The following is a 25654-nucleotide window of genomic DNA, read 5'->3' on the forward strand; positions in this document are numbered from 1 at the left end:
AGAAGGACATCAGGGAAAACACAGCGAGGAATGGACGGGATGATGGACAGGGGACGGTGTAGACAGTGATCCGGTGCTTGGTGGAAACAAGAGCGGACAAGTCCAAGAGGAAGTCCAAAAGGGAGAAATCAGGTGCAGTCCAGGGTCCAGGTACCTGGAGATCCATCCAGACAAGCACTTGGAACAGGAATCCAGGAACATAGAAGGTTAAAACCATAACGGAGAAAGGCACTCTGAGCCCTGGGCACAGTGGTCAGGATGCAGTGACAAAGCCTATGCCCTCGAGCTACTCCTAAGCCCGGTGGTAGGCAGGCTTCCGTCTGTCTTCAAAAGTTGAGCCCTGAGCTGCAGAAGTACCGGGTTTAAATAAAAAGGGAAAAAGACGCAGGTGAAACTAATAGCTGTAGTAACACAACAAAAAAGGTAGGAGCGCTCTCTAGAGGAGGGAAGACGACCGTGACAATGACATCACCTCATCTCTATTTTCAATACTTCCGAGGCTCGTGATCCACTTATTACAGGCAAGTTTCCTGCTGGAGTGCAACTGATTACGGAATGGACAGTAAATCATTTAATCTCTAGCAATTCCAGTCCAAAACTAAAACCACTCAAACTTCAGCTATTGAATTCCAGTATGGTGATGACACTAGAGGGCGTGAATTCATAGAAATGGACCTCCAGACAATTGTCATCTTATTTGCTGAGGCACATGAGAAGATGGGACTTGCACTTCATGTTCTGAAGATCAAAGTGTCCATCAGCAAGCTCCAAGCTCGGAGCACCTGGTCCCGTTAGGGTTCTATTTTTTATGTTACTAGTCTAACTTCCCGTACCGAAGATGTTACCTGTGTCTATGTCTTGGATTGATCTCCCAGTTCTCGGATCACGGACTGCAGCCTGATAACCACCTTTTTGGACCTGCTTGCACTTGGTCGCCTTTTGAGTTTTCCCCTGTGCACTGGATCACTATTTCTGCCCACTGTATGTGTTCCCTGATTAAACCCTGATGTATTTCCCCTGATGTCTGTCTCCAGGCTCTTCCAGATTATACCATCGCGCATAGGGTCTTTACAACAGACTTCAAGGGAATCAGAACTGACTCCTGTGACAAATAGCACCTGATAGTGCTTGATGGGGTAAGAATATCTGGCAAGGAGCCCGGCACTTTGAGTCCCGAAAGTGTGAAAATAAAGAAGCAAGGTGAGAACACAGAATAAGCTTCACCATGACCACATACTGCAGTACATGACCAGATATCTCCCAAGATAACAACTAGTCATCTTACCAGAGAGAGTCCGGATCCCATGTTGGGATCACCTTTGGGTCAACTCTGGGTTGATGGAAGTCAATCATCCTCAGCTCTGATGAGGTTGAGAGTTTGCTATAGGATAATATTTTGGGTACAGGATATAATCTGTTTGTATTTTTCTGTTACTCTAAAAAAATATGAAACTCTAGTTAAAGTGTACTTGTCTGGAGAACATTCAGAGACAGACAATAAATACAGACATTTACTGACCCTGCAATGATCAGAACGTTTTTATTTTTATTTTTTTGCGATTTCAGCTGTCCCCACTGGGCTGGTAAAGGGCCACTTTTTTAAACTACTCAACTCTGGGTTGCTTTCTAACATCTTTATGCACCTTTGCTTTTTGCATACCCCGTGCTGCTTCCAGTGTAGTGGAAATATGCAAATTCCACATTTAGCATGCATTGATCATGCATACCATTACCTTAATGAATAAGGAAGTAACTGATTAATTTTCACATGCAGTGTGGTTCCCCATCCCACACTGTGATAATGCAGTTCTGCTGCCCTTTATTTTATGAGGCCCAATGTACAGTACTTTAGGTTTCTCTGGAGGTACACTCTTAAACAAATGATAACAAAATTAAATTCCTAACACCCGTAAACCAGATAGCTGAAGTAGACAGAAGTAAAAAAATGGAATTTTATTATATCTATAGTAGCTATAGAACCCCTTGAATAACAGAGGTGGTGGAAGAAGGTCAACTCTGTGAATATAAAAATAATAGATTGCTAATTTTAGGGTTCCTGCATACATATAAGAAACAGAAGCATTCATTATGGTATTATAAAATCAACATTTATTATCTGTTTTTTTGCTAAGGAGATTGTTAATTTGCAGAGGAGCAAATGTTCCTTTGTTTCTATGCCGTTCCTCAATCAAATGTACAGTAGCACCCATACTACATTTGACACGAAACATAATTATAAATTGGTACAGGCATTTTTGCTGACTGCCAGAGATACTGCACAGCAATTAAGCATGGATTGGTGCTTAAATTACTGCAATTAGGATTTAGTTAGGTACAGTATGTTACAGTTATAGTAATTATTATGGAATAAGTAATAGGTTTATTCCATGCTGAAAAAAAGAAGAAAGAAAACACAGCGTTTTGGCCGTGGAGCCTTCTTCAGGTTTGAAGAGGGCTCCACACCTGAAGAAGACTCCACGGCCGAAATGTTGTGTTTTCTTCTTTTTTTCAGCATGGAATAAACCTATTACTTGTTCCTTTGCAGCCTACGCATGCTGACGCAGCTACCCACCTGAATTATTATGGAATGTTTTCCATGAAGTACTGAATAATGCACTGAAGGAACTTCATTTCAGGAAAGGATCAGTACCCTTCACATTATTAAAAACATTTCTAATGTCTCTTTAATCTGCCTGGCTCCCTCGATTTATATAGAAAGATTTTTGTATAGAGACAATGGATTGCATTATTTTAGCATCGGTTTAGAAGAAAGACTCACCTGTGGAACATTAGTTTTTTTATGAGCACAATCTTACTGTCTCCTGAAAAATGTTTTCTGTTTATTTCTGTGTGCAATACGATTAGGAATTCAGTGTGTAAAGACAGAATGTAATGCTATGGACTCTGGTGCTCAGTCCAACTGTCCATATAAGTTTGTGTGTGTTTGTACCTTGCAAATGTGTGTAATAACTGAGGATTGTAAGACAATGCCTCTTTACTTGTCTGTATTCGGTTTGTTCATTGAAAATTAAAAAAAGTAATGCAACCTTGATTGTTTTTTTCGCTGAACAATGGTGATGTTTTATTGTTTAACTGTCATACATGCTTTGTATGGAACGTACTGCCATCCCTAGCTAGACAAAAAGACACAGCTCATACCAAAGTACAGTAGCTCATTAAACCAGAGATAATCCTGGTTACCATAGCACTAACAGGACTAAGATCATATGACTCCCTCCCTGGAAAGGACAGCAGCCCATTGCAGGGATTACCCCTTGCAATGCTGGTCTCCACTTACAGTATACAGCTGGGTGGACTGAAGCATCTGGGATAAAGTACCTCACTGAAGGGCACAACAACAGAGCCTGCCACAGGAACTTGAACTCACCAACTGTCAGCTGTTGGTCCAGAATCCTACCCAAACTGCCAATCCCTAACCAAATCCCATTTAATAATAATCATAATAATAATAACAGAACAGTATACTGTTCTTTGTACTGTTCTCTGATTTAAAGGCATGTTGTTGTTGTTCAGTGGTAAATGTAGTTGGTCCCCTTCAATGAGCATAGTGCTTAAGTTACACCACTCTATACTACAGAACACCAAAACTATTTTTGATAGTTCAGTCTTTTAAATTAAAGTCACACTATTCAAATGCAAGGAATATTATTATCATCATCATCATCATTGAACTTCCAGCTAATGTAACAAACTTGACATAACTTTATTTTATGTTCAATCCATGCGAAAACTGTTGTGAATTTGGTTTACTTAATTAATTTCACATTGAATGGGTTGGAGGGATTTATAAAGAAGTCTTACTTGAAGTGTAATTTGACTATAGCATTCCTTCTGTATTTCTGATAATTGGAGATTCAGAGCCATAAGCATACTACACATACTTGTATGTTTCAGTTGTCATTAAAATAGTCTGGTGCTGGTTGGTAAGAAAACGTTCTTCAGAATTCTGAATTCCATTAACAATGTGAAACAATAACAGTTATTTCTGCAAAATGAGGAAGATGAATAGGTCTCCCAAGTCTTTTAAGTCCCTTTGAAGAGGGAGATAAAAAAACAAAATGTTAATTGTGATGCAGTGAAAACAGGCATTTGCGATTTCCTTTTGTTTTAGCTAATGAAGAGACTCATGTTTAATGCAAAGGTGTAACTCAGGTCACGCCACTCAAAAGGAGCATGATGTTCCTATTTCTACCTGAAAGATTCATTAATCAATCACAGTAAACCATGCCTGACAATTAATCTATCTAAATTAGTCAAACTAAATGTTGCCTTGATATTCCACATTATTACGCATCTGTGCCTATTCTTTTTGACAACTCTTGCAAAGCATGTCTTCCTTAATGGATTACAGAGACTAAAATAGGGAAACAAACCTGTCCGTCAGCAAAGTACAGCTCAGGCCTGAGGAGCTTTACTTTGACATAATGCACTAATGAGTTAATAGAACAGGAAGCTAGTAGAAGAGGTGGGGAGACAGAGAATCTTAGGAACCTTGTCTGATCAACATGTAGCTGCAAAATATCAAGTATTTTGTGAATCCATCTGAATAAGTCAAGAGTTAAAAAGAATAAGAAATCAGTGGGAATAAAAAGATATGACGGTTTTTGGTGATACTTTGGTGAATGACAGAGCAAAAGAATTTTCACATTAAGATGCATCTTTGTGCAGTAATCTCTGGTGAATTCATGTGTACGATCACAGGTGTCTGTACTAGACCAAACAGTTTATGCTTTTTAGTTCTATCAGAGGTAGATAAAGGGGATCCTATCAAACACTTCATGTGAAGTGCTCTGGGATCCATTGGAATAAAAAGTATTATACAAATGTAAACTATTATTATTACTAATATTATTATTAATGAAATGGGGGTGGGTTAGGGATTAGAAGTTACAATATATTATTATTATTATTATTAATTTTAAATATATAACATAATTAGATTATTATTATTATCACTGTTGATGTTCTTGTCTATAATACTACACTTCATCTCATTCTAAGAGGCCACAAATTGGTACATGTGTTGGGGCCTCTCCATGTTAACTTGCAGTAAATGTGTATGGTATTCCAATGGGTATTTCATGCGATCTCCCCATCTATTGTCCTTATTGCCTATTGTTCATTCACACACGGACTTACTATAAATGGATTGTCAGGCTGCGTCAAAGCCTGGCACCTCATGAACTGGAACTTTTATTTTGGTCCTTTTTATTGATTTTCATGTAAGTCAAGGAAGGAAAAAAGTATACATACATATTAGAAGTTATTTGCTGTGCTGCTAGGTTTACTAAAAGGTAATGAATAGCACTATACAAATGGAAGGAATATTAAAATTATATTATTATTAATAAATTATTATTACACCAACTACCACTGCTACTACTACTAATGATAATAATAAAAAGAAGAAGAGTAGACCCATGTGTGAAAGTGGCCACAAAGATTTCCTCACCTTTATCAATAATGATCTGAGGTACTTCTCTCTCTGCTGGTGAGTTGCATTTAATCCTATTCCCTTCCACCAACCCATCCATTTCAGCCAGGTCTTCAAAAGTACAGTTTACTCCTGCTGAGAGCTCTGGGACATTGTGAGCTTCCAGGATCAGCTGCAAATTGAAGAAAAGCACAGTTAGAGTCGGATGTTAAGATCACCTTTGCTTTCAGAGAAAAAAGCAATGTACTGTACATGTACATATAATGCCATAATACACAGAGGAAAAAGCTCTAAATCTAACAATGAATTAATGCCTTACAAATACTGAGTATTAATGAGTGTGTAAAGGATCAGGTGAAGTTTAATTCCATGCTGAAAAGTAAAATAAGGAACACAGTGTTTCTTCAGCTGGCATCTTTGCAGCCCATATGTGCTGACACAGCTCCCCACTCAAACATCTTCAATTAATCAGGGTGGCTTCTCTTCAACACTTACTGTACACCATGCTTTTATTTTTCTCTTTTTCCCGGCCCATATATAGAACATTTTCTTGACCTGTGTGCTCCTTCCCCCTTCACAAACTGCAAGGATATTTCTTCAAGACTAACATTCTACCTTCAACATATGCATTCATTCTTATTATTTCTTACATTATTACATAACTTTACTCTAAGGACATTTCCAGACATTAGGACCTGCCAGAACAGGAGAATTAAGCTATCTTTCTATGATCCCATTTCTTCTGTGCTGGCATGGAGATTGAGGAAACCACATGCTTGCATGCTTAAATCTAGATCTTAACACACCCCAGAAGTCTTTGATTCAGAAAAGAAGAATGATTAAATTCCGTGGATCTGTCAGACTTGAACCGAGTTTATTATTGTGCCAGAGTATCCAAAACTTATCACACTTCAGATCACTCAAATATTTATCTATACAAGCAGAGTACTTTGAGGCACTCAGCCACTCTAAGCCATTTTTTTAACCATTTAAAGTACAGAAAAAAATGCTCTTAACATTTTGCCATTTTAGTACCTAGTTTTCCTCATATGAAAATAAAACTGGCTTAAATTTCTAAAAATCTAAAGTGTGTGTGAGAGCAAAGGTACATGAATCATGGTACTTGTGTGGACTTTCAATTAATAGTATTATTCTTAAGCAAAGAATGTCAAACCACATTTTCCCCTCGGAGGTGTAAATTAATGTAATTGTGGTGTAAATTAATATGGGATGAAATAAATACTGAATTAAATACATTTCTCAAGAAATGAAAAATACTATATTTTATGACTAAATGTATTTACTTTCTTTGTCAAGACTTGAAATTAATTATTTGAATGATTAGCTGTAGTGATTATTTGCTGAAGAATGCAAAGAATAAGGATAGAGAGACAACCAGTATCAGAAGCTACGAGAAGATCATTAGTAACGTTTACCAGGGCAGTTTTTGTGCAGTGAAGTTGACGGAAGCATGTTTGGAGGGGCTCGAAAAGGTTATTTACAATGAGGTGGTTATGTAATTGAAATGAGACAGCACATTCTTGAATTTTTGCAAGAAAGGGTAAGTTGGAGATGGGATGAAAATTGTTTAGATTGTCCAGAGCCATGTTAGGCTTTTTTGATATGAGGGTAGTGGCAGCAGTTTTAAACACTGGTGGTACAACGCCAGTGCTCAAGGATTCATTTTTTATACTGAGGACAATGGGGCAGAGAGTAGTGAAACAGGACTGAAATAAAATGGTGGGAACGGGATCTACTATAGATGTGATGGATTTCATGTGTAAAACTAGAGTACTGAAGGATACAGAGCCAAGAATAGAGAGGTTGGAGAGAAGGGACCAGAAAAGTATGTAAAGGAGGGAGAGGTGTGAAAGTGACATGCGTTGTGGAGAGAACGTGATGCCAGATGTTGTTGATCTCGGAGCTAAACATTTTTTTAAAAATGTATTGCAAAGTTGCGATGAGGGAGCTTATGTAGATTGATATGAAATGATACAGTAAGTACAATAAAAATGCATTTCTGAAGAGGTGGTGCTGCCTTTGGTGCTGAAATCTGCATTTCATGTCTTTCTTTTGGTAAACCTCACTTTTGGTTAAAGGTTTATCTTGATCTCATTAGTCCATAACACTTTGTTCCAAAATTCAAATATTATGGCCTGGACATACATGACTGCCTCTGGAACTGGTTCACTTGTCTTTATTCACAATGTGACTAATGATGGCAGCGGCAGAATGAATGAGAGTAATATTTCCAAAACATATGCCCAATGCAACCAAGAGTTCATCAGCAGAAAAAAAAAGTGGAAAATCTTAGACTGGTTAATTAAATCTCCAATTTTGAAAGAAGAAAAGACTGAAGTTGGAATACCCCAAGAATATTCAACAGTTGAAAATGGCTACAGCCAAAGTCTTGGCAATTATTACAAAAAGGCTTTGGTGAGCTCAATGACTTTGCAACCAAAAAAATAACTTTTACGCTCAGAAATTTAAAGTGAATATGTTCCAAAATGTAAGCCTTTTAGAAATCACAGGACTGAACACAAAGTGTTTTGTAGCAAAAATAAGTTTTGACTTTGCTGTCCCATAACTTTTGGAGGGCAATGTGGATCTCTTTCCATCTGACATCACGGTATATGGGTGCCACTGCAGTGCAGTGGTTAGCATTATTGCCACACAGTTTTGGAAATGGGGTGCTATCTGCATTTAGTTTTTACATGTTCTCTCTGTGTTCACATGGGTTTCCTCCAGGTGCTCTGGTTTGATCTAGAGCCCGAAGACATACTGGCAGGTTAATTGGGCTATGGGAAAAATAGGTGTGGATGTGCGTGAATTTGTGTTTTGTTTGCATGTATCTGCCCTGTCATAAACTGGCATCCAGCCCAGGGTATATCCTGCCTTGTGGCCATCGCTAGCCAGGATACACTCCAGCTCCCTCGTGACCCTGAACTGGATGAAGCGTTATGAAAATACAGTAGATTGATAGTACATGTGCATATTGTCATTAGGATCCAGTGCTAGGGAATATTACATTTAAAACGTAATTTGTTATAGTTATAAATTACTAGTATAAAATATTAATTTTTAATCTGGATTTTTGTCTTTTCCATTAATAAGAAGATAGGGAAATCTGTTTTTAAGAGGTAATGCATTACCTTACAAAGAGCACCATAATGGATGATTTTCTGGGATATTTTTTCCCCCAAGTCTTGTTAATTGAAAATGGTAATCCCCTGCATGATTAATTTGAAAGTATAATGGATTCATTTTTATAAAACACATTTCAGTATTCCAATTTGGGGGTGGGATAAATAGAAAATTTATATAAATAACTAACGTAATTTTTATTGATATTATAGATGTGTACAGTATAAAATATTAGTCAAACTCAAACTTTGCTTGAATGTAAGCAGAAGATTATGTAAAGTATTACCCTTAACAAAGATACAGGTGGCCAAGGGTCAAGATCAAATATACATATTTATTGAAAGTGGAGGCTTCACATTGATTTAGGCATTCACAACATTGAATTTGTGATATAGGATGAAACATTTTTACTGTAAAGAAAAGCTGAACTCGGCTGTTTTTTATAGTGCTGTGTAATGAAAAAAGCTACCTTCACTGCAGATACAGATTTTCCCATTAGAGTCAGGGATGCAAAAAGCTGTGCCATCATAACTCTAAACATTTATTTTCGTTTTCACTTTTGGAGCTAGGAGACAGAATTTTATTCAGCCCAGCTTGGACGTTTATTTTTGTACTTGATAAAGTTCAAATTTGGTTTGCACGCATCTAATCTAAAACTCTTTTGAAGGTAAAACACTTTGGAACTGTAAAACAAAAATGTAAAGTGAAATGTACTTATATAAAAGATGGATGTTGAAAGTACATGTACTGTAATAACAGGGGTGGCACGATGATACAAAGGTTAGTATTGTTGCCTTGCAGCACTGGGCCCCTGGGTTCCATTCTGGACCTTGGGTGCTATCTGTATTGAGTTTTCTCTGTGTTCATGTGAATTTCCTTTAGAGTGCCTGGGTTTACTCCCACAGTCCAAAGACATACAGTACTGGTAGATTAATTGGCTTCTGGAAAAATTGACTCTGGTGTGAGTGTGTTTGTACGTGCGTTCGCTGTGAAAGACTGGTGTCTTCTCCAGGGGGTATTCTGCCTTGCGCCTGTTGCTTGCTGGCATAGGCTCTGGCTCCCCCATTATCCTGTGCTGGAAATATTCTTTATTCTTTCCACAATCCCATACTCTACTATATCAATTTGTGACTATTATAAGAATTCTAAGTCAATATCCATTGAAATAACATACAATATAAAACAAATACTATTAAAACTGCATTAAAACAGTATGTTTGGACTTTTTCATTATCAGAAAATGTCACATGTACATACAGTACTGCCATGTTAAAAGGGACACTGGGAGGCATCAGAGTACAAAACTAATATGTTTAATAAATTCCTGTTTTGTTCATGTGGTCTACATTTATAACTGCGCTTACAGTAATATGGAAGTAAACAAACTCCAGTAGTCACCAGGTGAAACTACTATTGGATGATTATCAGAATGAATGGAATTCGATCAATTATTTTTTTCCTTAACGAGAAGTGATATTCAACTGAATATCAACAACACTGATGCATTAGTCCATGAACTTGCACGAAGAGGAAGAAGGAAGTGAGTTTAAGACCGAACAAGAGAGTATTTTTATGTTAATGTTTTATATATAGAAAGTTTTGACTTTTACTTAAATCTTTAACAGATTTCTTTCTTCATAAGAATATCTAATAATAAATTGGCTCCATTATACACTATCAATCTCTTATTACAGTATATTCCACATTCATGTTTTTTGAAAATGAGAAGTACAATGTGCCTAATTGTTTGGTGTACTTTATTAATATTAGATAAGGCCTTAATATACAGATGCAGCCATTCAAAACGAGCGGGGTACGCTGCGGTAGACCGTGGTGGGCGTGTCGCAGCAAAACGCGTCATAACCATATACTGGTGTGTATTTTGTCTTTAAACTACCAATACCAGCCATATACAGTTTACATGATATGTTTATGTTCCTAAATTAATAGCGTTTATGATCATCAGCGTTATGTTCCTCTTCTTTTTATGCTCAGCAACTAATATTTCCCTTTAGTTGTAAAATTCCAAATAAATCTTCAATACTAAGCAGATAAAAATCTGCACAGTAAAGAGATTAAATGATTAAATCTTTCCAATGCACCACGAGTGTCCCTGTCGGTCATTTTGGCCAGCCAACCACGTACCATGGTATGACATAGGTACTGTAGCTGCATGCAGTACGGGTTTGTACGGTGCACTTTGAATGGCTGCATCTGTACAATATCTTAGGCAGGAATTTTTAAAGACACACCTTTTTTATTATTTAGGATAATAAAAGACATTTAAAATAAAGTTCCTTAAAATGACCGAAGATGGGGCAGAGACCTTTAAAAGAGGGCCAGACAATGAGTTTCCGAACATGAAAAAGTGTATCAAGTTTATGTAAAATTTACAGAAACATGAAAACACGGCACTGTAAAGCACGACAATCTTACTGAACATCTGCACAATCCTACTGAACATCTGTAAATCTTATTCCCTAGAGCTGTGAGGTAACAAGTATTTTACATTTCCATTCCAGCCGAGAAAAAGAGCATAAAAGAAAAGCTTACATACTGTACAGTTTGTGTACTCTGAAGGTATCCAACCAAAGTTACAGTATCTACTGTAACTACTAGCTTATTTATCCATCATTATTTAGTAACTTGTTCCTCCTCAGTTTCGTAATGCCAAATAACCTGAACAGCATGTCTTGTGTGACTGTGTGAAGAAACTGGAGTAGGTGGATTGAGGATGCATATACTGTACACTCCAAACAGAAAGTGTCCCTGGCCCACATCTAACCCAGAATCCCAGAGGTATGATGAATAAGTGCTATTCCTCTATGCCTTCCACTACCTTATCTTGTAAGATTCCAAAACTAATACAGTATTTTAGTCTTACTGTATTATATTTAATGTTAAAAGTCACTTATGATGACAGTCATGTTTCACAGCATGAATATCTCTCAGTTAATAAATCGCAGCCTCACCCAGGGAAGTTAGAACAATTAAGCTTGAAAATTCCATAAGCATTAATATGAAAACTGAAATAAGATGTTTTGGCAAAAAAAAATACAACATGAATGGACTTCATGGAAGAAAACTGGATTCTTACCTTTTTATTGCACATTCATTAGTGTGAGTGACAACATACTCTGTGGATATGCAGACTCAGATACATTCATCGGCCAACATATTATTAATAAACGATGCCAGAGGCAGGTAATGTATGTCTTGAAGAGTGTGAAGCAGATTTCCATACCTTTTCAAGGCCACTACAATCCCCTGACCTAAGTCCTACCTAAAACTGTTGGAACAAGTGGAATGTACAGTTCATTCTGACACACACCTACAACCTTATCTGAAAGCATGCCTGCTAGACGAATAGGATGGGTTTGGGGTGTAGATATTGAAGAAATGTCAATGTCAAATACAGTACATTCTACATTCTGCACAAGATGTTTTGGCTGTTCCCAGTGGCACAACAAGTTAGTCAGTAGGATTCTAAATATTATGGTTAGGAAGAATACTCCTCCATTTACAAGCTTTTCTGTGCATTTTAAAAACATAAACACATAAACTCCAGAATGAGAAGTTATAAGAAAAATCAACCTGAAACATAAATCCTGATATTTAGTTGTAGGGGAAATGGAGGGAAGTGCTAAGGTCTTAAGCACTATACTGTGTGAAATGTCAAGCTGCATTCAATTCAGTTTCACTGGAAGAACGCATTGGCAATTTCACTTCAAAATATTTTTTGAATAAAATGATAACCGACAATAGAAAAGAACAGTTAAAAATAAGAGAGGTCTTGTAAATGAGGGTATTAAAATGAAATACGTTAACATTTGTATGTCCTACATACATGGTGTATGTTCTTTCATTGTTGAAAAGGTAAAAAATCTCCAGAGCTTAAGTTCCATTCTGACACACATGTAATGGCAAGCAGCACAATATATACTTTTTTTCCCTGCTTCAGCAATGCTGAGGTCCCATACTGTATATGCACTTTTCATTCCAATTCAGAGTGCTGCTTATTTTTCATGTTTTCAGTGTCAATTTCACAGGTGCTTGCTCTCCAGATGGTAAGGTAATACCAGAGCTGAATGCTCCCCTCTCAAATGAGTCGCCCTCGTTTTCACATCTAGGAGCCAAATGCATTTCTATAGTAACCAAGAGCATTTGTAATGAATTGAGCAACAAGGTTTGTTGCACAGTTGCATTCCTGTCCAGTGAATAAGACAAAACAGGCTATCATTGACCAAAAAAAGCCCAATTATGTTTTTTATGTGCATGGCTTAAATTAGAAAAATGCAAAACACAAAGAGAGACCACTTGGAGTGATCCAGTAAAAAAAAAAAAAAAGCTTTCATCTACAATGGGTTTCACTCATCATGTGCCTAGCAGGATAAATGGGATAAACTGGCAAAGACAGCAAAGAATAGAATGCACACTTACTAGTACACTGTACTGAGACACTGAAATATTGTTTGGGTGCACACTGAGTCTGACACACTGCTTGATATGAGATGCAAATCTTCGGGGCTCGGTCGAGCGCTCACAGTATTCTTTTCTGGTACACCTGCAAAACACAAGCCATTGGAATTACATAACGTCAGTAGCCAGAACTCAGTAATAACATAATGTATTAGCTTCTTTCAGAACAGCATCATCTAATCTATGCCATTAATATTAAATTCATACTACAGTTTTATGAAATGATTCAGCAATATAGATTGTTCTTTACACCATTTAATAAAATTCTAAACTGACTGCGTGGAATTAGTAAATATGTCCATGTTTCTAGAGGAAAAAAATCTTTTCACGGTAGTGCACCATTTCATGTCCATTGAGAACCAGTTCCCAAACCAAGCCAGCGAGGCGCAAACACACCTGTGGGATTTCTTCTAGTCAAGCAATAAGTTATATAGTTTATCTTTGGTGTTTTATTGGTTACTTAAAATCACATTGTTTCAAATAGAAAACGTGTGTGTTCAATTAAGGAAATGTGCAAATTTCATCAATGGTCCAATTAAGTAAAGAGCTGAACTGGAATAAAAAAAAATTAGCAGGTGCTTGGGTCTCCTGGTTCAGTATTTTAAACTCCTGGTGTTATCCACAGCTCCTGAGAGATCAAAGCAGAAGCCAATGTAAAAAATGTTTCCTGAATGATTTATGGGATTGTGCCTTTTTTTTTTCGTTTTAAAAGAGCAGACACCAAACTGTAGTTTTGATTAACATTTAAAACTCTTCTGTTAAACCAGCTACAAAAAAATATCATACATTAATTGTAAATATCTGAAACTGCAAGTTAATCCTGAGGCATCACAAGTAATGTTCATCTTGCAATAATACTTCCTTTTCATTAAATGTGTAGCTTGTACTTACGAAGTTAAGCTGCCTAACATAAAGAACTTAACACAAATTCAATGAAAAAAAAATAATCTGCTTCTGGGAAGAAGGGATTTAAAACTCAGGGGTGATTTTCTTTCTCTTCAATTCTATTAAACAAAGGAAATGATGTTTTAATCAGTCTCCTTCTCATTGTAAAATTGTCTGCTTTTTTCTACCACTTTTATTGGTTATTTAACAATCTCTGATGACATTAGCTAACTTGAAAGCTCTTTGCAAAACAGATGGAAATTACTGCAAGTATTTAATAACAGTTTCTAAAGTTGAGACAGTATCTGGAGCATTTCTGGGGTAAAAGCCTACTTACAATAATAATATGCAGGATGTCAACATTTTAACAGCTTTGTTGAACTAAAGCTCTTTTCTGAGTCAGTATGTTTATGCGTTGTGGTGTTTGATACTAAAACAAAATGTACATTTGTCCAATAATCAATTTATCATTAAATGCATCATTTATAATAACAGAAATAACATTTACAGTTTTAAAACAAAATATTTTAATTATCTGTCATTTAAATACAGATATTTTAAGTTTAGCTTAATATGGTTAGCATACTGTATGTGTTTTAACATACAGTATAAACTGGTAGAGACCAAAAGACAAGAACAGGCTCACCCACACAAGACATTGGCATTTTCATGACAGTAACTCACAATGAGGCAACCTTTTTTAGATTTATTTTCTCCTCCACCACTGACAGCATTGTGTTGTGCAGGAATATATTGTTCTAGACTCCCTGTGTCCCAGGCCATCAATGTGTATCTTCAATCAAGGCATTTCTTTTACTGTACAAGCAAATCCCTTGTGTAACATGATTTCATTTCATTGCTCCATGTTACATCCTACCAGGACTTGTATCATATTAATGAAAACGTCAAGATCTGTTCTTAGAGAGATTCCTGTTATTTGTAGAGGAGTTCGTCAGAAAACAGAACGATACATAGTTTCATGCTTAAGAATACAGAGAAACCTCTAATTTACTTTTCAAAAACCATTGTGAAGCCCAGCTTGACACCACTGTATAATGGATGGAGTTTCAAGATACTGTATCTGGAAATCAAACTATTAGATTACTTTTGACTTGTGATGATGTGACACAGCAAAATATATTCCAACATAAGAAACAAACAAATCAATTCATACATTCTTTTTCTACATTTTTTCCAGTCAGTGTGGTGTCAAAAATACTGTACTATGCATGTTATGTAATAGTTTGTTGTATTTCTTAAACTTTTAATTTTAAATTTCTGAAACCGAATCCAATTATTTCACTGTATATGCTTTGCAAAAGTAACCCTCCCCTTTCCGGTGATACCCAATTATTATAAATGATGTATACATTTTTTTCAAGTGAATAGTTTTAATAAGAACTTGTACTTTGAGTTTTTGGGGACTTTTGATGTTCCTGTCCACCTTTCATGCTGCAATGGTGCAGTCTTTGCCCATTATTATTCTTTGAAAACTTGCTTAAGCTCTGTCAATGCTGGGGCTAATGATGGACAGCAACTCTCAAGTCTTGCCAAAGATTTTCTGTCAGATTCAGGAGTCTGACTACACATTGTTAGTACAGTAATTCAATGAAATGAGACACCATCGGAAGAGAATGAATACTTTTGCAAGGCAAACCACTGACAGGCTTATGTATCGTATTATTAATTAGGGGCATTCTCAAAGATAAAAAAATATGAGTCAAAAATCTAACACGCCCACTATTTACATATATTCCTATTGTAATTTATAAAGATTATTCTCAGAATCAAGTGCTATGGCAAGTACACACATTTAACCAAATGATTTAAATAGTAGTTAGCCAATCTTGTATTTCAAATTGATAGTTGTGTTGAAACACCATAAAGATTCGAGTTCCAAATAGTGAAAAATACTGTATCACGAATACATATTTTTTAAAACTGTTTAAGTCAATTTACTAATTCTGACAAAAGTATAATGGACACATCTGCTAATGTAATAAAACAAACAACAGAACAACTTTCTGAAGAGATAATTCTCTGTTTATCCACCTTCAGCTCAAACCATTTTCTCTGATATCTTTAACCTCCAGGTACTTCTAATCTATCAGGCATTAATGCAGCTGCCCTCGGGGACTTTTTGAAAATTTCTGATTATGTTGTTGCCTCCAGTAATCTTTTTTTTTTTACATTAGAATAGAACCAAAGGGGGTCACAGTTTTAAGAGACTAAAGGCAGGTGATTTAGATTCATGGCACAGTATGTTGTGTCTAAAAGGAGTGACTAGCACACAACAAGAATTACATTTCCATAAAGATAAGGTTATCTTCTTTCTGCTGTTCATCTACTGAGACTGCATTAGTATTTATTAAATTGTAAGGAAAACAACATCAATAATCATCATTTAATATGCACCCAGTTAATACATTTACTATTTTATTACTTACGTGGTAGTTCATTACACATATGCATTATCATGCAGAAAGACTAAGTTGCTAATTTATTTTTAAATACATTGTTGTGATTAATTTAATTTTATTTCATTTTGGAGACATTAAATAAAAATAACAGATGATGCTGCAGCATTCAGTAACCTTTCCTTACTCTCAAAAGTATTTGCAATAAAATAATATTTTAATGACCAAACAACACCTTGGGGCTTAACCTCTAAACTACAGTAGCAGTCTATGAGTGCAGAATTTTCTATTTAAAGAATAAATTGGAAAGATGCAAAGCCCAACACTGGACAAGTGCTTCAATGATATACAATTCTCTCTGTCACTGCTCAGCTATTACCCCCCAATTTGCTATTTGAAACATAGCACCACAATGTCTTACTTGGCTCCCAGTGCGACACGAGGTGCTTACGGTATATTAACTGCTTGTTACATTTGTTTTTTGAATCACATGTTATCCCAACTTCAGGATGTATTTTTAAACGAGTTGAGAACACGTTACAATATACAATCTCAAAGCCTGTACGTGGCTCACATGACCCAGGTGCCTTTTTTTGAAGAAACAGAACAGAATTTAACACAGTCAGTCACTGAAATCTTATATAGTTCACCCTAGAGTCTAACTATCATGTGAAATAAACTTTGCAGGTGATTGAAAAGGAAGCTTCTTTTTTCAATTTACCACGGTTCCTTAATAAATCACTTTTTTTTTTCATTTCAGGCAATTACCTGCTCCTGCTGGCAGTCAGACACTCACAAATTAAGTTCCAGTACCACATTGTGGTTTAGACTATTTTTTAAGTTTATTCAGCATTCCAGTAGTGTTCCAAATTATTAAGTATATTTTCCACTACAATCTTGTGCTATTTACTGCAGCTGGTTGAAAAATCTTTTTACTTTTTTTTTGAGGAAATGGTGATATTCAGATGTTTGAGTTGATTGTGAGGATTAATGGTAATTTTATGTGCAAATCATACTTTATACATGCATAACAAATGTAAACCAATACCAACAGTTATTGATAAAGTGTGCATACAGTATATGACAAATATAAAAATCTCATTAATATGATTGCAAATGATCATTACCAGATTACTTAAAGTTTATCAATGTTGCCATCATAAATTATGCGTTATAAGAGTTTTATGAGTGAACTTTCAACCCCTGTACTAATACTGGATGAATACTGTTCAGATGTTCTTATTGTAATCGTGTACTATAAGTACTATAAGTACTAGCTATGTCCCAAAAGCATAAATAATCCATGCAGAAACCTAAACTTCGTTGTTTGGATTCAAAACCTAGAAGCATGGGTTTGTGTTTTTTCAGTTAATTCAAATTAAATAGTGCAAGATACATTTGATGTTCTTAGTCTGTGCTTGAAAAAATAAATATACTGTATAAGAATCCATGCTTAAACAGAGTTTCTAAAATGTAGAAGTTATCAACAAAATTGTAATCAGCCTGAAAGTTTATATTCATTATGATTATTCAAATATATCATTTTGGAAGGACAAATTGACAATTTGAATGAAAAAGACAAATTGAATGCAGGGGAAGATGAATATGTATAAGTATTTGGCATGATTCACATAGTTGAAGGAATGGCAACCTACCTAAGGATGGTCAGACAGCCCAAACCCCCACTCACGATTGCAAGGAGTGAGTTAGGGACACTGAAGCAAGGGTGTGTGTGAAAGTGGGGGGTGAGGGGTTGAATGTGAGAGAGATGTGCAAAAGGAAGTTCTGGGTGCGAGGCTTATACTATATACTGTATGTAGACAAACACAAAACCTTCTAACCTTCCTCCCACATTTCTATTATAACTTATACAGTACTTTATATAATAATTCCATTACTTCATTATCAAAATTCAATATCAAAACACTCAATTCAGCATCAAAATTACTTTGAGGGGTTATATAATAGTAAAAAAGCTCATATTTTTGCTTTTCCATTTTTTACCTATGTCAGGATCATACTAACGTTTTCCCTTGTACTCAGTTGTTACTTAACTTGTTTTTCTGGCTTAAAGCACAAGGCGAATGACACCTGCAGATGTTTCCCTCTATTGAAACACCAACAGGCCCAGTGCCTGCAAGACTGTTGGCACTGTGTAGTGATGCAGCTCTCGCTGACAATACAGCAATGCTTGCAGACAGCTGGCAAGCCCCAGGGGTCACTGCAGCAAACTGAGGATATGCTGGCAGACGTAATCCCCACCACTTCAGGAATCCCAAATTATGATGGCGAAACGCAGCCCAAACCTGAACCAGCAACATAATGGTCAATCTATGCTCCACACAAGCATTTCTGCTAGTCAACTTTCTTTGGAGTTGGCTATGTTGTAATACTTCAGTAACTGTAAATGTTTGCATCCTTTGATTTGAAACCTTGTTGAAAAATTCTAACGTGCTATTTCTCTGCACAAAACAACTCTATACCTGTGTATACAAACAGGGCGATTTTGTTGCATGTCACATCTGGTCAAATAAAGTAAGTTGCGATGGACTTCTGCAGTTGGTATGGGGCTGTGTACCAAGTGGGGCTAGTTAGGTTGATATTATCGAAGGACCATCTTCAGTTGCATGCTCTACTTCAATGTTGCAATGACTGAAGATGCAAAAAACTCTGAAATTTGGATACTGATTTCAAATCTCACTCAAGCTAAAAGGGCATTTTAAAATAGGAAATTGAAGTACAAATTAGGAATTTGCGCCACAAAATACAAATCTAAGAAATCTAAGGTAAACAACCAGTGGAGCTGCAAAGGAACAAGTAATAGGTTTATTCCATGCTGAAAAAAAAGAAGAAAGGAAACACATTTCGGCCGTGGAGAAGAAGGCTCCACGTGCGAAACGTTGTATTTTCTTTCTTCTTTTTTTCAGCATGGAATAAACCTATTACTTCTTCCTTTGCAGCCTACGCATGCTGACGCAGCTACCCACCTGAACTAGTACAACCAGTTTGCAATTACAGTACAAGATAGTGTTAAGAAAGCCAAGTATCACTAAATTCAGAAATACTTAAAACAATATGGATACCAGTTTGGGCAACTACTGTACTGTATGTAACAGGTGTCATGCTAGTCTCTGCTGCTGCTCTGTGGGGTAGGCTAGCTGTGTTACAGCAGCTGGTTACATCACAATCAACCTCTCTACACCAGTTGCTACGGATACTAAGCACCTGGAGACTTGGAGCACCTGGAGTTGGTTTATGACCATGACCGTCCCAGGTGCTCTTGAAGATAGACACTCAGACCTGACAGAGCTTCGGGCTCTCTCACTGAGTTTCGACACTGAGGGCTTCAAGCCCAGTTCCAAACTTCTGCCTCTGAATTCCCTTGAGTCCACATTCCTACTTTTTCCTACAAGTACAGAACTATCTACAGATAGGGTTACAGGACTGGCTTTACGAAGTTGATGGGGGGTGCCAATAAGCATGACTTCAGTCTTGTCGCAGTTAAGATGAAGGAAGCTTTGAGTCATCCAAATTTTTATGTCAGAGACGCAATTAGATAGGATAGAGACAGCCACATCAGTATCAGGTTTGGTATGGATGTATATTTGAGTATCATCAGTGTAAAAATGTTCAATTCTACCAACTTTAGTTATCCATTTAGAGTTATCCAATGTTAGTTTTTACATTTTAAATAGACTTTATTATACCCCCAAAAAACTGAAAAAGATGAAGTGGCATTATACAGGAATGTGTTCAAAATGTAACACACATAAAGCATCACTATTGCACTTATTATGGTATTATCAGCACATACAGTCATTCTGGACCTCCACAGTGGAGAAAGCTCTCAGGCACCTAAATATCTCAATTCCACTTTCTCCCATTACATGTAACCTTGGTGTTTTATCAAAGGTTAAAGTAGCAATTCAATATAAAAATATCTTTGTATTATTGCTAAAGAAATAATATTGCAAAAATGGGTGGACAGAACAGGACCATCGTACAAGATTGGATTAAAGAGGCTGTATCATAACTTAAATTTGAAAAGATTTCCTATGATTTACAGGGGAACTTAATGAGTATACAGTAGGAATGTTTGGGGCCCATTACAGACATACTTGAATGGCACCGGATGTTAAGAATATCAGTAGGAAATATTTGAATTAATCTTTTTTTGCGTTTTAATTGTTTTTTGTGAATGTAAGAATTTTTTTTGTCAAGTAATAAGAAAAAAGAAAATAAAAAAGGAATAAAAATAGAGAGAGTGAGAAAAAACCGAAAGAAAAAAAAGCGTGTGTGGGGGGGGGGTTATCGGTGGGTGTAGGAAAAATCTTTCCTATAAATCTTTTATATGTGCCATTGTCACAATCCAGAAACATGGATACATGATGTGATCTTGTTTCAGTTGTTTTCATGGACAAATGGTTTCAATTGAATGACTGCAAGCATCATCTAAAATGATCTTTTAGAAATGTATGTGGGTACAGGCGGTATGCAAATCTGTCTGCCATTATACACTGCAGATACTTTGAACTAGATAATTACATTACAATGACAACATACAAAAATATATTAATTTGTGGAGCTTTACCCCAGAGGAAAAAATGCTCATTACATAAATGTTTTCGCCACAATGTTCAATTTTCATGAATGCACCAGAAATCAAGAACTGTTTTAAGTGCAGCGAGATGGTACTTATCACAAAATTATACTGATTACACTGTTTATGAAAACTGTTGTTTTTGAGTTGGCAGCAATTCAGATATGGTCACTGACCCCAGGATATGAACAGCGTGGTTTAATAAGAATTTAGTGGGAACTAAGAGGCTCAATATGTTTCACATAAGAAAGCAGATTGTAGCCAGAATCCACTGCGGCAGGACGCTCTAGGGCTGCAACCATGTGACAAAGATACAAACCAGAAAAGCATTTTAGATAAACTTGGAAACTGTCCCGAGTTACTAGTAACAACAAAAACAAATTTAGCCCTATAAAACAAGCGTCATAAAACTACACTAAATCATATTAAATGCAGCACGCCAACTCATTATTTTTAAAATTTTTGTGTAAACCAGTTTACAAAAAAAAACATTCTTACTAAATACGACAATATACAGTACTCATATGGGGGTCACAAAACTAAATTGGAAAATCATGATACCGTAGACCACACTACGGCCTTAATGTTTCTACAAACGATTTTAATCCTGTGTTAAAATTGTGATGTGTATGTTAGCTCTAAATTATTTTCCAAACATTTTACCCTATAGTGATAATTGTTGCTTGACAAATAGGTGTATGGATCTTTGTATTAAAAAATAATAGCTTTGTGGGTAGTGCTGATTATAGTCACAAGTATGTTGCTGCGCAGAGTTTCTCGGAATTAATTTCAGAGGGTTGGGAGCCTTTCCAATGATGGCTGACAGACCAAACAACACTGAATTCAGGCTATCTCTGTTGCTAATCAAAGCACACTTGAAATAGAAATGCTGCTTTGCGACTATGTGTTGGAATGAGTTGAGAGACCAGGAAACAGGCATAATGTCAGTGCCTAGACAATGGAATCACATTTTGTATTAGCTTCAAGTGCATTGCTTCTGCTTTGAGTGTTTTTCCTCCACAAACCTAGAATAACACTTTCCAGTTTAGACTGGTTTGCAGGAATGAAAGCAAATTTAATCATTATTTACCCATCAATTACTTAAAACAATCCTCAGATACATGGTGAGTATTTTGGACTCTGTGGTAAACCTGTCTCGTGCACATTATAATTTTCTTATCCTGTATATCTCAGAAGACATACCCAACGGCACCTCAGTGTGCTCGCTTAGTTTCTGATAATTTGATTTATTTAACGTATGTTGGAATGTACTGTATGTTGGAATAGATGAAGATATAATCTGACAGAAAGGTTACCAAAATTATCTAAAAATGTTACTGAGTATTGTACCAAGAATTGTACCTTCCACAATAATGTATTATAAATGCATTATATAAATATGCAACTTTTAAAATCAAATAATCATTTCATTAAAATTACTTGTGCATTAAATTTGTTATTTGTAAAGTTTTAAATCTATGTTATGTTATATGGCCAGTATTTAGCTAGAACCATTAATGTCATACACCGTTGCAACAGTAATAAATTAATATTAAGAGTTTTTATTAGCATGAAATCCAACAGATATTATTTCTGTTGCATTTACTGATGTGGTCTAATCACAACTGAATTTGATGGCAATCATCTCCTCCTATAGTGGTTTAATACCTCTGCCTCTGTTAACGGCACATCCTTAATGTTGGCATTAATAAAATCAATTGAAGGAAGTCTATAAAGTGTAAATTTAAAGCACAGAAGACAAATCATTTCTAGAATCCTGGTTACAAATTTGAGACCTTAAGAACAGTACAGATGTAGCAGCGTTTGTGAGACTTAGCAGTAATGCATATTTAATGCCCACAGGAGAAAGGTCAACTGGGTTGGGAAATGAAAGCTATTAACTTTTCAAAGGCCAGCTGAAATGCACTGCTTTATCAATGCACCACCACCTAAGCTGTGGAAGAGCTTTCTCTCAGCTTATATTAAGACTCCAAGCTAATTTTACTCTAAAATATCCTGTTCCACAAGACAGCTAATTGGATGACATACAGTACATGGAGTTTGTCAAATGGGCTCCTGAAACACCAGAGTACAATCCAAATAACAGAAGGTTTACAGAGTGATTTAATGCTTTTACACGCCCGCTATCTCAAGATGGAGCAGAAACTTTGACAGGAGGAATCATGTTACAAGTCTTGTGCTGATATTTATTCATTTACTGTAGGTTCAGTGAAATCTTTAATGAATAAAATATAAACCACAAAGGTAATAATTTCCAAATTCTTCCTCTTCCTGGTAAGTTCTGAAGTATGTGTCAAATATGCTTATGATACTAAAGCAAGGTTTTATTGTTTCAAATTTGCACTGTCAATACAAGAATAAAATGACCCCAGGAAACATAATTTAATTTAAATTTCAAGCAATGGAAAATCTGTATTTTCTGCTTGAGATATACTGTTTCCACAACTAAAGTGTCACATCCTCTACATCTAGAGGGCACTCCTTCTCTGTCCTGTTCCTGGTTCCCTGTGATTATTCATGTCTTTCCGGTGTGTCTTGTTGTGCAGCCTATTTACTTCCTGTGTCTAATCTGCTCCTGGCTCAGCATCGAGGGTACATATTGCCCTAGGACCAGGTCACTCCTGTCTGTGGCCTGAGGGCAAAGGTTTTTATACCGACATCGTCTGACCCTCTGAAGCTGGGTTACCCTTTGTGTTGCCCTATTTGCCGCTATGCATAGGGTCTTTTTTGCTCTCCTGGCCATTCCACGGCATGCCTTTCCGACATCCGTGACATACTGTAAAGACTGGCTGAACAACAAGATCATAAAAATGCCCTTACGTCATATAAACTCCAAAGATTTTCATTACTTTTTCACACCTCATCTCTTGATAGAATTGTTAATTTTTTTTAAGGAATAACTTTATTATAATGAAAGAAATAGATAAAACTTTATCAAAATGATTTTGTTCTAAATCCAAATGTTTGATAACAGTTAAATGAATCATCACTGTAGTATACAGTACATGTCCCTTAAGTGCTCTTGAGAACATAACTATGGTTACAGAGGAGAAAAGGGCCATTTGACCAATCCACATTATTTTGTCTATTAGTAGGTAATTGTTCCAAAGATCTCATGCAGCTGTTTCTAGAAAGAAGCCATGGTATCATCGTAAACATCATGGCCGGGCAGCTTGTTCTATAATCTATATTATATTTTATATAAAAACCTTGTACAACGAGTAATAACGTTAGAAACAGGGGCTGTGTCTGATATGAAGCAACATTTGTTCCTCAAGGAGCCAGATGGGAACCACAGTTGTGAAAAACTACTATAGACCCGATTTTTCCAAAGTACAAAAGAAATATAAAAACATTCCTTTAAGTGATTCAAAGTCATTTGAATACAGAACTCTGACTCTGCAGTAGTCATTTAAATATGGAAGCTAGGAGTCAGCAAAGGTGTTATTACTCAGCCCAGTGGTTCCAATGAGATTATCCAATCTAGTAGAGCAGCATGGCGGGACCACCCTCAGGCCTGAACCTTTACTGCAGGAGGATACCCATCCATGTGGAAAATTAGAGGAAAGCAGAACCGCATTAACCCTTTTCAAATATATTCATGACAGTAATATGGAAATCATAAATCCCCACCTTGGTGTGCTGCCATAGCCCGACACTCCATGAACTTTACATTTGTGTTCATTTGAAAGTTAATTAATTTGATGTGGTTTATTGTGTGATTCTGGTTCAGTGCCGCATGCAGCCATTTTATCTGAGACTCATGGGAGCTGTTTACAAGTAAATACATTCTGTGGAGAGGGTCGCTTAGAGATCATGGAGTAAAGAAAGTGGGCCCTATACTTAAGACATTGAAATGCTTAAAGAACCATTCATGTTAGTCTTCTGAACATACAGTACCTGTATGACCCAGCATTTTAGACAGTCCTTAGTCACTGGTGTCTAGGGGAATTTCTTTGAGAGACTCTGTCTGTGAAATGGATGGGCTATTCTTAAGAAGAGCTAATTAAGATGTCTGTGAAAAGGGCACTGAAGACTCATTGCATGCTATGTGTTCTGGCATTGTCGCCAAATTAAGTTTTTTTTTTATTTATTGGTATAGGGATAATAGGTTAAACGTGTTTTGAAGAAATAACACTTTTCACTCGCATTCTCTACAGGCCTGATATAGCATACAACTATGTAGCTCTTGAGCAGTAAAAGAAGCAATAAATGGAGAAACAAATAAAGAAGAAATTAGTATTTTTTTCTTCAACACATTTTAAAGTACTAAATAATAAAATGGTTGTAGCTGAAACAGTGCAACCATAGCACTGCTTTTCCCTCTAGATATTTCAGTACTACAACATCTTTCTTTTTTCACAATTTAGACTGTTATGTATAATACACAATAATAAACCTAATAAGTCTTCTTCTAAATCCAAAAAAGGATCTGGATAAGAAAAAAAGACATAAACATAAAAATTCTGGTTAATAACCCAAACACCGGAGCATAAAAATAAAGGAAACAAACTTTAAAAAATGATTTTTCACCTTATTTTGTGAACAGCAAAAACAAATACACTGGCCACTGGCACCGTATCCTAAATAGTTTACATTGTATTTTGGCAACATCTCTCGCAAATCAAAAATGTCTTGAGTGACTTTTTCAAT

The 25654-nt window shown here is 36.2% G+C and overlaps 1 protein-coding gene across 3 annotated transcripts in view; it reads right to left on the reverse strand.

Moving 5' to 3' along the window:
- Positions 1-25654, reverse strand: part of plxna4 (plexin A4) — a 341756-nt gene that overhangs the window by 105078 nt on the left and 211024 nt on the right. For all 3 annotated transcript variants that reach the window (XM_015352424.2, XM_069192541.1, XM_069192542.1), the window contains 2 exons: positions 13040-13163; positions 5474-5627 (listed from right to left, as the gene is read on the reverse strand). In XM_015352424.2, the coding sequence (XP_015207910.2) occupies positions 5474-5627; positions 13040-13163 (278 nt within the window). The remainder of the gene's footprint in view (positions 1-5473; positions 5628-13039; positions 13164-25654) is intronic.

The sequence above is a fragment of the Lepisosteus oculatus genome, chromosome 7 (assembly GCF_040954835.1).
Source record: "Lepisosteus oculatus isolate fLepOcu1 chromosome 7, fLepOcu1.hap2, whole genome shotgun sequence".
Taxonomy (NCBI): domain Eukaryota; kingdom Metazoa; phylum Chordata; class Actinopteri; order Semionotiformes; family Lepisosteidae; genus Lepisosteus; species Lepisosteus oculatus.